Raw genomic sequence first — 13,944 nt, 5'->3', positions numbered from 1 at the left:
TTCCTGCTGTTTTGTCTGTATTTCCATAGCCCCCCCTCCATCCCGTTTTTATTTATTTCCTTATAGATGCTTCACTGTTGTCAATAGTTGGCGTGGCAACAAGAACAGCATTTCTTAATTTCTGCTCCCTTCACAGCCAGCTCTTGGGTGTGATTGATGCTGCTGTACGCGCTATGGTAACCTGTGGCCGCTGCTATTTGGTTTGTTATGTCTGTCTTGAATTTTGTTGGAAGTGAATAACTTTTAAATAAAATACCTTGCAATGGAGTTTATCCTCCCCAGTGATGTTATGGACCCTTCTGTGCCCCCTGCATTTCTGCTCCCAGGGCAGACCACAGGGCATGATCAGGGCAGTGGAGATCTACTGCTCTACCGCTGCGCAACTCCTGTGAGGGTGCCAGCAGGCGAGGCTCAGTTGGTTATGAGGGCTGAGGCCATCTCCTTTCTCTCTCTCTGCCTCTTTGTTCCACCTTTGGCAGAATATCTGAGAAGCAATGCATGGGGACACAAGTTTCTGCTCTCCTGCACAATTCTGTAATTGCAGTGCAAACTTGTTTTTTTTTTCCTCCTGAACTCATAAATCACGTCCCTTTAATGGGCCTACATCGCTGGGAAACAGGCAGCCCTTGCCACGGTATGGCACAGTGTGAACAAAGTGTTCATTGTATGGCAAGTTTGCTTTGATTGCATTTAAGTCGATATTGTTATCTGCACTTCAGGGATGTGAGTTGGGTTTGCAACAAAGTTGAGAGGAGGATGTGGCTGTCCTGGGGAGGCCAACAGGCAGCAAAGCTGCATTGATGAATAAGTGCCTACTAGTGACTCTTGAATCAAAATCAAGTTACCTTTCTGCAAGTCGAAGCTAATGGTACAGTTCATCTTAGATGGGAGAAAACAGGTGGGATTGGGACAGCAGCTCAGCGGAGCTCACCCATGGAGGATGTTGTACATGGCAGCTGCATGACCGAGTGTCTGCTTGAATGAGCTTCCCTCGCTTGAGCAGGGTCAGCCCAAGCTGTTGCTGCCTGACAGACTCACAGCTTACCGGGCTGGACGTAGCACTGCGAAGCAGAGCAGTCAGTAGCACAGAATGTCACTGGGCAGAAATCATTTTACATGACAGTATCACCGTACAGTTATGTCTGGGCAGAATTATACTTGTCACTGCTCATATAAAAGCTCCAAATCTTATTCAGCTTGAGCACCTGGAAATACAACTACATGCTTCAACAGTACAGGTGATCTTGTTATTCTTATCCTAAAAGTCTGTCTTCCCCACCTCCCTGCAAGATTTGCGAAGTATTCACAGAGCTGCACAGACAGAAGAAACACCTTGTCTGCGCAAGGAACTGGTACCAGACAATCAGCTGAAACTTGTTTTAGTTTTAGTGATTTAATGAAATTGCTGCAACCTGTGTTTTTTCTCGCTTGAGTTTACCTAAACTTTATCTTGAGCTAAACTAAGTGGCAGCCCATGTGCAGATCTGTGTTAGTTTAAGCACATCTGTTTATAGCCATGCCTGTATTTAATTAACTTTCTCCTATAGAGAAAACCTAATATGAGAACTGTGCCTTTGTGATTAAATTAGTGTGGCATCTGATTTATTTAATTAATCAGGTTAGTTTTGAATTCAGACTGCCTATCTCTGGTAGCATTAGCCTCCTCATGGCTGTGGGTCACCCTTCACTGGGAAGACTTAAATACAAAACCTTCCACCAGACTGAACACTGCAGGGGTGGACAGAGGAAACAGGTTTGGGTTTTTTTCTTATTGTAGGTAACGAGTGCTGCCAGAGAGACCTCCTGTCTCACCCAAGTCATCCGGCTCCTAGAGCACATACGTGGCTCCAATAAGTGGATTCAAGACTGAGTCTGTGGTTTGCATCGAAAAGTTGCATTATTCCTGGAAGAAAAGTGGCCCAGGTCATTGAAGAAGATTCCCGTGCATGAATTTGTTTTCTCATGGAACAAGATACGTCACAGAAGGTGAAGCTGTAGCTTCAGGAATGGGATTACTGTCCCTGGAGTTTGCTTTCACTGTACCTCAGGGTGACAAAGTGAAACAGCTTTATTTAAAATTGTAGCGTAGTGCATTCTGTACTCGAACCAGCCACAGCACAGACCCATACAGACCTCAGTGCATGCTCGGAAATTAGAAGAGAAGAAAGTGAGGATCCCAAATCGGGTATGGACTTGAGCTCCGTTTTTCTCCTCTTTCATAATGTAAGGAGGTAGCCCCTCTGTGTTTTGTCATCACAAACTAGAAATTGCAGATCAGATTATTTCTTAGAAGGTTGTTTCCAAGCTTTCCTTTTCCTGGATGCTGGAGGGAAATACACCTTCCAAACACACCTCTTTTTAAGCGATTGTGAGAGGTGCCTTGTTGTTTTGCAGTTACCTTCATTCCATTTTTGTGTTATTTTAGAATTACCCATGCATGGCTGAGGCTTAAAAATGATCATTGGCCCAGAGGGAAGGATCCCTCACTATGCAAAGTTTCCTAAACAAACAGCACTGGTTTTCTGTGGGTTTTAGCACCGCGGTCTGCCTCATGCCGTTGAGCTCAGCAGGCAAAGGAGTACAAAGGAATTGGGCCCCATGTACTTTTGACTTCTGAGCTCCCACCGTGTAACAAATCCAAGGGTTGGTTTGAGTTTTTGTTTGTTTTATTTGGTTGGTTGGTTTTGTTGGGGTTTTTGTTGGTTTTTTTTCAACAGAATGGCTTCTGATTCAGAGAGCTCCTAACCTGCTCCATACAGCTGGGCACGTGGTGTCAGCTCAGTATTACTGGGGCATAACAAGCAGGGTCAGGAAAGCAATTTATGACATGCCACCACTGGAGGCAAACATGGAGAAATTATGCTTGGAAGGAAGCATAGTTGAGGTTAGCAAATATTTTGCAGGGTCAAAAATAAAAGCCAGTGGTTCTCACAGGTGGTTGCTTTTTTTCTTCTCTCCCAGTCCTGCAGTTTCTTTGATTTAACTCAGCAAAAACTTATCTTCATTCTTCCTTTTTCATATTGAAAATATCCAAGATCTGAGGATGGGTGAGTGACAAATGGGGACAGGGAGATGATTGGTCTAAATACATAATATGTATTTATTCACCTGCAGTGGTTTAGCTTTAAGCTGTTAATTTCTCACTTTTAGCTACCATGTATTTATTTGCTGTTGCATTTTCAAGTATAACAGCTGAGAAGATGCTTTTGGGCATAACCTTCATACACGTGGCATCTAAAAAGACTGCTAACAGGACAGCTGGGTTCTTGAAAGCCGATAAAACGTGACTTGTCTCCCTTGGCTGAGAGGAAAGCCTGGACCCCAGGATATTTCTCTGATGGAAATGTCAGTGCAGCACACACTGACTCGCAAGAGGAGCTCTAAAGTGGCTCACCGCCAAGCGGTGGCGATGAAGGCTTGTTACAAAGTAATAAACGGGGAATTACAAATGCTTTTAAAGCTCCTGTTTCTTGAGGCTGTAAGTGCAGATTTAGCGCAAACCTCAGCGCAAGCCTCTGTCCCCCAGCCCAAAGCCAAGTGCATTTAGTGGTGGTGTGGGAGCGCTTCCCTCCTGCCTCCACCAAAACTCCCTGCCTGTGGTGGAGCTGGGCAGAGGCGAGTGCGTCTGGGCTGGTGACAGCCATAGCGAGCTCTCTGAGGCACTGGCATCCTCTCTTCCAGCTGGGACACAGCCACCGTTGTTCAATGGGATATTAGAGGATTACTCAGTGTCCCAGGCGGCTGTGCTTGTTTATTTGTGTTCTGGCAATCTGCAGGATTACAATGAGCTACATCCTGCAAGACCTGCAAATATTTCCCACCTATGAAATAAACAGAAGTCTCAAATATTTAAACTAAAGGACTGGATTATCAGTTTATTACCAGTAAAAGGCCTTGTCGACCTTAAGGAGTCTGAGTCACACCTCTCCTCGGATGGTTTGGGGTTTTTTTTGGCAGTGCTGGCTATAGGAAATAATACTTAGGACTGCAAAACTCAGTCTTTTGTTTACCCTAGGTAGGATGGTTCACTTAATTAAAAACAGATAAAAGGAAGTAAATTGTGTGTAATGCAAATTCCACCCGTGCAGTTTCTTGCTGGAAGGAAATGGGTAGAGTTCAATGTAGATAATTACTTGTGTGACAGTTACGTTGCGTTGGGTAGAAACACGTAAGGTAGAAAAACCCTTATGCATCATTCTTTACAAAAGGAAGCTGAAGCCTTACCAAAACCTTCTATAATAGTGTGGATCTCACACCTTCTTCGGAAGCAGTGGTATTTCTGAGGCTGAGTGCAAATAAGCAGAGTTCACCCACTTCTAATGTGGTCAGTGGAGCATTTTCCTCAATTATGCATTCCCCACATGCACTGAATAGGGGAGTTTACTTGCGGTTTTGGCTCAGTGTTGTGCTGTTGTTCTAAAATATCTCCTACTGGCTGCTCTCAAAGAACTGGGCTAGAGACCTTCTTGCTCTGACAAATTCCTGCAATTCCTCTGCGCCTAAGTACATCTCGGGGCCATTCTTGGTCAGTGGATGCCCTTCACTAAAGCTGCCCCGGGGGCAGAGGAGGAGAAAGATTTAAATAAAACAGCTGAGATTTTCCATTGTGCTGGAAAGTGTAATGTGAGACAATGAGTGAAAGTGAGAGAAACCACCCAAGGCTGTGCTCTGATGGACTGAACAGTGCTTTTTGTTTTGGGATGCAGGTCTGAGTGAAAAGCCATCGCTGGGGTCGGAGCTGCCCTCTGTGGTGGTTATCGGTAGGCATGAACTGCTCATCGTTGTGTCTGAGGTGGGAATGGCACAGTGGCAGGTACAGCCCTCACCGAAGAGAGAAAAATCTATGTAAGGTCTGTGATTTATTGAGCTTGAGTATTTTTGGCATTTGGAGGTAAGAAAGACCAAACCAGCCTGGTATCACCAGAATTTGGCCTTGACATTCTCTGTGTGATGGTAACAGATGTGTTCAATGTGGACTGCTCTGAGAGACCACAGTTGCCTGCTTTGTTTGAAGTTATTCCTTCTCTTAGCAGCTATCTCTCATCTGAAGGCCATTTCTATATAACTTAGTTGTCTGGGTAGGAACAGCAGACCTCTTTTCTTTCCTTTCACTGGTACAAGTCAGACAAAATATCATTGCAGACAGTGCAGGCCCAGCATTTTTAGTGGAATAGCTTTTCAGAAAACAATTATATTAAATATACTCTCTAGCTCATAGCTGCTTTTGGTCTGTGAAGGACTAGACAGTTCATAGCTACAAGTGGCATATTGCAAATAAAGAGAAAATGGTGCACCTCAGAAGAGCTCTCGTGATGCTGTGGAGCTTCACAATGGCTAACCAAAAGGCAAGGTATTTTATATATTTATTTCATGACAGTGAGAGCGGAGATGTGAGCACAGAGAGGGAGGAAGAGGGGTAGTGGTGTGACTCTCACCACAGGCAGAATATGCCTGGGTGGGGATGTCTGCTGGTCAGCCATGTGCCTTTTCAGTGGACAGCCCTTGGCTGCCTTAGGAGCACCTGAATTTCAGCGTGAAGGTCGCACGCTGTCTGCACTCAGTGGTATCCAGCAAGTTGATACTGTAAGGGTGATGTTTGTAGGCTTGTGCAACACCGTTCCTACCTGTATTATTGCACCTTGAGGGCTTGTCTGTGTGTAGAAGGCAGCACTTACATCAGTCAAGCTGCTGCCACGGGTCTAAGAGATACTCACACATCTGGCTCCCTTCTGCTGCGATAGCCCTGTCAGTTCATGGCTTCCCAGCCCAGCACTGCCATTTCTCCCAGTAGCTGCAGCCAACAGCAAGCTCCTGTGCTGGGTAGAAACCACATCTGCTCCCTTTCTGGCTGCAGGGCTGGTCTCAGGGTAGGACAGGAGGTTTTATGCTGGTTTTCAGCCCATCCCTCCCAAAGAGAAAGACCATCTTGTAGTTTGCTTTCTATTTCTTCTCTTCTTCTCATGGACTCTGTACAGGCATGGCAGTTTTGGTGCCAAGTCTTTCTGGTATTGTTAACTACGGCATATACTGGGAACTGCAGTAGAACTGTGGGTGCCAGGACCACATCCATCATTCTTAATACAATGCTGCTCTTGGTTTTGACCTGCTCTACAAGAGCTGTCTTGACTAATAAGGGCACTGGGAGGTATCCACACATTGTGAAGCAAAAGGAGGTTATTTCCTTACATTGTGACAGGATATGCGATAAAGAGGTATGGACAGAAGCAAGCAGCCTTTTCAGCTTGCTACTATTTTCATCTGTCTATGAATAGCCTTGTGAGATCAGTATTATCTGTTCCGGGTTTTGTTATGGCTTGGGTAGGGATGTTTTCATATCTTTATTACATGGACCTATGTGCAGCTCCAGGTCTCAAAGGGTGAGGTGAGTCGGGATGGTCCTGCACTGACCTAAGTGATGGAATTGGGGTGTTGAATACTGTTGGCATTTGTGGGTCCTGACTACCAAATTGACACGTTAAAGTTCCTAAATTAATTATCTTTGCATGCAACGCAGCATCTAGTCAATGAAATCCGTTTGGCCCATGGTGTATATTACTAATCTGTGCACATCCCAGCACGGAGGAAGATGTGCGGCATCGGGAAGGAAAAATGCACAGTGAGAAATGGGAGCAGAGACTCGAGTGCCCTGCAGATGGTCTATAGATATTTCATGTCTGTAGGCAGATGACAGCAAGAGCACTGAGCTGCTACTGTGCATCTGAGCAGTTTGTGCTCGGGTTAGTTAAGAAGAGGATTAACATAGTTCTGTTTTGAGCTGGAGCTGAGTTAAACCTCCCAGAAATAAAATGAAAGTGCAGCACAAAGAAGGCGACATCCTCTTCAGCATCTGCCTTTCCAAAAGGGGCTATGTTTCTTGCCTGCTAGGCTAAGTTTTCACCTGATAAAACTATTTGAAAAAGAGTTAGTTAAAAAAATACCAACCAACTCCTTGAACCCTTCTCCACTGTAATAAAAAGAAAAAACTTGGAAAGAAAGGATATATTAATTCAGGCAAGAGGTCTGTAACATCTCTCCTTTCATAAATAGCTCCTAGTGCTGCAGAAACCCTACGTGGGGTTAGTCAAGCTATTTATTTTGGAAAGTGCTCCAGAACTACACCTTCTTGAGCTTTTTCTTGAGGGCGCAGCTGCATGCCCCTGATCTGTGTGGCCAGCAGGCTCGGAGCGAGAGGAGGCAGGACTGTCAGCACAGGTAATCCAGTTGGCTTTGGTCACATGTGTGTGGACACTGCAGAGTGCCAAGGAACGAGGAAATAAGCACCGGGCTGTGGGCTGTCTGCTGCGCTTTCACTCCTTGTGCCCCAGTGCAGCTATGCTCCGTGTGAGAGGATGTCGTGCTCTGCTGAAGAAAGGTTGGTGTTTGTTTGCCCCTTCAGTTTTAGGGGTTGGATATTGGGTTGGGGCTAGGGGGATGCATGTCACACTGCTGCTTGATGCTTTGCTAAAGGGGGAAAGGGCAGTTTTGGACAGGTAACAAATTTCCACGTCTTGGCTGATGTAAACAAGAGTCTCCCTCTGAGACTGAATCCATGCTCGGTACCTGGCCTTTCCCTGGCTGTCAGCTCCAAAACATGCTGGACTGCTTTTCTCCTTAAATGGTACTGCTCTTTGCTGGTGCACAGTCCGAGCAGCTGACAAAGGGAAGGCTTATTCCTTTTACTAGTATCCCTCTTAGCTTTTCTGTAGGTGATCAGAGCTTTCCTCTTGCCAAAGAGTTGGCAGAGCCACGAGCTGTGCCCCATGTGAAGGCTGGCATTGCCTGTCTCCCTCCTGGCCGCAGAGCTGCAGCGGGGCACTGCTTACACCACCTCTCCTGGCACTGCAAAACCAGTCTGGCAGGTGAAGATGCCAGGGGTTGCAGCTGTTGGGAAAGCCTTTTTGCACCCAGGCACTGTTTAGCAGTGCTGTAGTAAGCTAGATGGGGGCAGAGAAGGGTGTGAGGAATGATTGAAGCTCCCTGGGTAGCACCTGGAATGAGCAACCAACAGACTGCCTTCCTCTGGAAGAGAAACCGTGGCTGTGACACAGCGCTGCAAAGTGAGCAACACAGAGCAGGTGAATGCAGAGTAATCCTTACTGGGTTTTCTACTAAAACACTAGAGGATATCAAATGAAGCAAGCGAGTGGCAGAGCAAAACAAAACGAGGGCAGGTGCTTTTGCATTTAAAGCGTAGTGGGGCTGTGGGACTTTGAGGATGTTGCAAATGCTTAAAATTAATGTGACTTCAGAAAGTTATTTGAAAAATCTGCGGAATGTAGAGACATTGCTCCTGCTTCAGGGAGTCCCTGCCCTGTACCTTGCACAGGATGGCTCACAGTACTCTCTCTAGTGGTATGCTGTTGGTCCTGGTTGAAGATAAACTAGTTGCAGGGACCTCCAGTCTGGCCATGTATGGCCTTTCCTGTGTTCTTACACTGAAAAAAGCCGCTGAGAGATAAGACACGCACATCCCAGGATGCTGTTTTAATGGACAAGGCCTCATGTCTCCACCCGTGCTTGTGCTCTGAGTTTGACAAGCTGCGCAGTACCATAACACACCGTTATGGATCTTCACTGGTGCTGCTTCTTGGGGTGGTGGCCACAAGAAATCAAAAGCTATCACAATAAGAGATGCAGCCAGTTATGCCACATTAGATAGGTCATGCTTCTGCTTGTCTCCACACCCAGCATTTGTCAACACGACTGGGTGTGTGAGTTGGTCTCTTTGTGATGTTCTCTTCCCCAGAAAAGCAGTTGGAGGGAAGAAAGTCCTTTGGACATCCCGTGTGCTCCTCTGCTCAGATTTATGGTCTTTCCTGTAGCCATAATAACCCATTTTGCCTGTCTGCTTTGTTGTGACAAGGGGCAGGGCCTGGCAGGGCTGCTCCCTCTGCACTGGGGCATCGTAGTGCTGCGGCACCTGAGAGCAGCCTGAGTTTGCTCTGCATGGTGTGCATCAGTCTTTAAGTAGACACTGCTAATCTGGACACAAGCAAGTCGCTCTTTCATGACTCTCCATTTTGATCCTGTTTCCAGAGAGCAACCCTGACCTAGGAGGGGTCTCCCACCAGCAGGAGGGAAGGAGAATGCAACTTTCTTTTTGCTTGTCACAGTTTGTCCAAAACCAGTTTGCATCAGCAGGCTAATAAAGGTCTCAGTCCAGGGTAAACCCTGTCCCCACGGTGCCCAGTGACTCCCATAATTGCCCTACAAATTGCCAGGCTTTTGTGTTTCCCTTCCTTGGTGTTGGCAGAGGTGGTGAGGTGAGGGCTGGGCAGGACACACAGAGTGGCCCCGTGCATGTGAGACCGATGGGGTTGAGGGTCCTGGCTTTCTTACAGATCAGTTGGTTTAGGTGTTTGTACTGCATCATCCCTGTGGTCTCCAAACTGTTTATTAACAGCGCTTTCCAAGGGGAGAGGATTATGTGCAATCTAACAAAGCAAATCAAATCTGTGTGGTGCTGCTTAAGGAGCGTGAGCCTCAGCTCCAGGATTAAGCAATCTGGGGGAGCAGGCAATGGTTAGGTACAGCACAGTGTTGCCTGCCTGATAGCGTACTGTACGTGTCAGTTGATTTTTATCCTTAATCTATTGTGCTTGCAGAGCCAAGTAAACAAATAACGTGCTCTCCTTTATCGCTGTGTACCTGCGTGGTTAATGGCGGGGCTCTCTTGTTCGAAGCCTCTGCAGCAGCCAAAACACGGTGGAATGATGCACCCATCAGAGGCTGCAAAAGCTCAAGTGACAGCAGGGACAGCCCCATGGCCGTGGTGCGTATGGTGACCATTTCCCAGCCTTGTTTACTGCTGCAGGGCTGAGTCAGCAGCTTTGCAGCTCCCAGGACTGCCAGCAAAACCTCCAGGTGGAGCGGTCTTCTGGACCAGCTCACTTTCCCATGGCAAGTGCATTAAGTGGTTTGGTTTTTAACTATTTAAAATGGAAGGAGGAGTTGGCTGTTTGGTTTCTGTTAACCTTTTTCTTTTAATGTAACTATTCCAGTAAGATAAAACATTCTCAGCTTAAAAAAAGGCTATTTACAAAGAAGTAGCCTTTAATTCTTTTTCTAATTGACTGCCATGCTGATGAATAAATATGAGTCTTCGCTGAAAATGTTTTGTGAAGTACTTTCAGCCCACACGTCATGGGTTTGTTAAAAATAAATAAAAGTTCTAGAGAAGCAAATACTGTGAAAACTGTGTCCCTAGATACTTCTTAAAAAATAAAATCCGTGCCAGAAATTTCTGTAAATGTCTTTGTAGAAGTGGGATTGTGCCTGTGAGCCAGAGAGAGAGGAGATGGTTGGAACCAGCCATGGCAGTGCTGTGCCAAGCTGGATGAAATGTAGGTTTAAACAGTAGAGATCCATCAAGGCTTTGTATTACTGTTTCTGTTTTAACTATTTAAAGTGGTATCAGTAGTTTCTCAGATGATAAAGGCTATAATTTTAGTGTGACATCACCCATACTTGCCTCAAATAAATGTGAAATGTTTCCTTCCCTCCAGAAAATGTTTTCAAATAATTACAGAGTTTTTATGACAGTGCCCGTTCCTTTTACAAGCCTTTTTATCCGGTGTTCTGTGGTGTTTCTTTGTACTTCAGGTCAGATGCCTGTTCTTTCATCTAGCGTGTTGTTACACCGTTATGAAAAATGCAAACATTTGGGAATGTATCATCCATAAAATAAAGCAAATCTGTGAAACATGTCGAATGAGCAAAATTCAGCTGAAATACTTGTGCTTCACTTTGGATATGTCAGCTGGAGGAAGAGGTGCAACATGTGAAGACAGTCCAAAGGAGAGTGACAAAAAAGATGAAGACCCCAGCTCTGAGGAACCTGAAGGAGCTGGGGTTGGTTAATGTGGAGGCTGAAGTGTAAAATCCTGTGAGGACGGCTGCAAAGGGAGCAGCCCTGTGGTGGATCGGCTGGGCTGGCATCTCTCAGGGAGACCTGGGGCAGACAACAGGAAGAAGGTGCTTGCTCCTGGTTAGCAAAGCACTGAAACAGGTGGTCTGGGAGGGCTGCAGCTGCCATTCCTAAAGGGGTGGATTAGACAGACAGAGACCAAGACCTTGAGGTTAGGGTATGGGCCTGATGACCTTCAGATCACGTTTGCCGTGAAAGCTGGGATTTATTCATTTTTAATGACCTGACTCCCAAGGCTGGGGCTTTGGGAGAAAAAGTCAAGTATGATGAAACCCAGAGTCACCCAGCAGGCTTGGAAACAGTGGAAAAATCCCATCTGGTGAGCTAGAAAACTGCCTGCACGGGCACAAGCAGAATTTCTGCTCCCTCAGAGGTGTGTCGTATTGCTCTCAAGTTGGCCAGGAGACAGGAAAAGGAATAAAGTAGCAAAGCAGCACATGGTTTACTCTTCCTCCACACCCTGCAGCCTCTGGCCATTTTTGGTGTCTGTTGAAACACTGAGTGATCTGTACCTGTATTGTTTGAATAGCAAATATCAGTGCAGCATAAAGCAAAGTGCACACATATTAGAAAATGAGCAGCCTCTGGTATTTTATAGCATAACATGCAGCAATAACACTTGCAAGTTGCTGTCCTGTCATTTTCCAAATGCTTTACGAAGGTTGGCTGCTTATCCTCAGTCTCATTGAGGGCCAAAAGAAGTGAGGAAAAGAATGGAGGTAAAAAACAGGCAGATTGCTAATTTAAATGCATATTTTGCTTGTAGCATGCTGAGTCAGCTGTTTACCTGTTAGTAGGAAAGCAGCTAAAATAAAATATTGTCTTGGTTAGGTTAATACCATGTGAGGAGCTGTAGGACAAGGAGAAAAGTAGAGCAGCTTGTTTTGGAACTTGTGCTGAAGAACAAATAAAAACCCCCAATGTACACATTCGGTTACCATATGTCACGCTTATCATAAAAGGCATCTGGGTGTTATTTCTTTGCAGGGATGCTTGAACTCCACGGAGGCAGACTTCCCCGCTGAGGAAAGCGCATGCCAGAGGTGCTGGGGTTGCCGTTGGTGAGATGAGCTTTCGTGCCTGTTGAGGCAGCTAAGGCGGGTGGGAAGCTCGCTCCTTCCCATGCTCGCCTGCTTGATTGACGTTGGCTTCCGAATCGCTGCAACTGTGCCTGAAGAAAAGCGAAGGAGCACAGTTTTGCTGAGAGAATTTTCCTGGCAGGGGAAAGCATGCAGTGCAAAGAAATGTGCCAGCAAAGAGCCTGGGAGTGCAAGTCCAGGTGCTAACGCAACTTCCACCCGAGCCATGCTGTTGTGAAGTCCTTTTTCACCAGCCGCGTCTCGCTCAGAGCACCAGGGCCGGCTGCACAGGGGCTGCCCATGGCATTGCAGCAGTCTGGGCTGGATTAGCTCCTGGTGTGTCATTGCTTCAGCTCTCCGAAGAACTGAAGAAGATTACAGGGAAGATGTTGGACTTGAGCTTCTTGACCGAGGAGGAGTATGAGAAGCTGATGAAGGTTCTGCAGAGAGATGCAGAGCTAAAGAAAAAGGATGGGGATCGCATCAGGTGAGAGAGCATGCAGTAACAGCAGGATGTGAGCTTCCTCTGGGGGGAATTTTTTACTTCTTTTAGAGGGGTGTGTGTATGTGCGTGCATGTGTGTGCGTGCGTGTGTGTGTGTGCAACAAGGAGAGATGCAGGCTGCAGCAGCGCTGTCCCTTCTTGCTCAGATCCTGATGGATCTTTTCATTGCACCTCCTGCTTTCTCAGCCATCCTGCTGTCACTGCTGTCCTCCCTCTGCAGGATTGCAGGGCTGGAATCTCCTTTTGAGTTAATCAGCAGCCCTCAGAGACGCCAAGGAAAACCATCCCTTTCCTGCTCTGGGAAGGAAGATGCTGATTTCTTGTTGTCAGAGGTCTGAGCAGAGAGTAGCTGCTACCTTGTTCTCCTCACTCGGTAGCACAGAAATACCGTAGAGTGTTTTGAAATGAGACTTTACCTCCCCATCTCTGCTTCATGTCTGTCTGGTGCTCGTTAAGGTGTGTGTGTGTGCAGCATCAGTCATGCAGGCAGAGAGGGGCAGTGAGAGACTACATGATCTGCCAAAGGTTTGTGGGAGCACTTTCAGAGCCAGGAATCTCTGTCAGTTCAGCTCACTCGCCACTGGCCATCCTGGAGTTCAGGTCTGGTTGATTTGGATTGCTTGTTGCTACTGTCACTTTTTAAATGCCAGCCATTAGACCATCTGGGTTGACAGTATGCACCAGGCTCAGGAAGCTGGCACCAAACTCTCCACGGCAAGAAATTAGTAGTTCAGTGAGTGTGGATGGCACTGTGCCAGTTTATTCCATTAAGGATGTGAGTCTTTGACTTGCTGTTGAGCCAGAAAAGAGTAAGCCTTACATAGGAAGGATGCTTAGGGCTTGAAGGGAGAGTGCATGGCTTTGCAGCTGGCTCTTGGGAGTGTATGTGCCCTGGCCTGTGCTCAGGGGTGAGAGCTGGGGAAACAGAGCTGGTAGTGGTGTGCAAGCAGCTTGAACTTGAGGTGTATGTGTCTGCATGCTCTTGTATCTCCTCTGAATGGAAACAAGGTTTCAAAAAGGTTTTATCTTCTTTTTTCTTCTTTTTTTTTTCTTTTTCTGAAACGCAGTAAGATTTTCTGCAGTGGATGTTTGGGAAAAAGAGTGTTTGGATTATTTCAGTTTAGTCTCACTTCTCTCTGGAAGCTGTTGCACAGAGCCTTTCGTTTGGGAGCGAAGTGAGTTCAGCCCTGAGCAGGGTGGTGACAAGTGCCCCTTGCTGTCAGTATGGCTATATGCAGTGAGACCTTTGGTGCAAGTGTAGACGTGTTTGGCTCTAACACAGCCTGCCTGCTGGGTGCAGTGAAGTCAGTGGCATTCCACTGATCTGGTGTCAACAAGATTAAAATATATTCCTACATCTTCTCTGGCCCAGCACCTCGAGACCCTCACGGGGGGCAGATGCAGCCCTGGTCAAGATGGGAGCTGTGCAGCTCC

The 13,944-nt window shown here is 46.5% G+C and overlaps 1 protein-coding gene across 1 annotated transcript in view; it reads left to right on the top strand.

The window, feature by feature from the left end:
- The first annotated feature begins 12,392 nt into the window (after positions 1 to 12,392).
- Positions 12,393 to 13,944, top strand: part of LOC104537440 (synaptotagmin-like protein 2) — a 24,457-nt gene continuing 22,905 nt past the window's right edge. Inside the window, exon 1 of the mRNA XM_010180336.1 lies at positions 12,393 to 12,493. Coding sequence (XP_010178638.1) covers positions 12,393 to 12,493 — 101 coding nt within the window. The remainder of the gene's footprint in view (positions 12,494 to 13,944) is intronic.

Source organism: Mesitornis unicolor, unplaced genomic scaffold (genome assembly GCF_000695765.1).
Source record: "Mesitornis unicolor isolate BGI_N332 unplaced genomic scaffold, ASM69576v1 scaffold1943, whole genome shotgun sequence".
Lineage (NCBI taxonomy): Eukaryota > Metazoa > Chordata > Aves > Mesitornithiformes > Mesitornithidae > Mesitornis > Mesitornis unicolor.
This window is presented reverse-complemented; position numbering and strand designations above follow the sequence as displayed.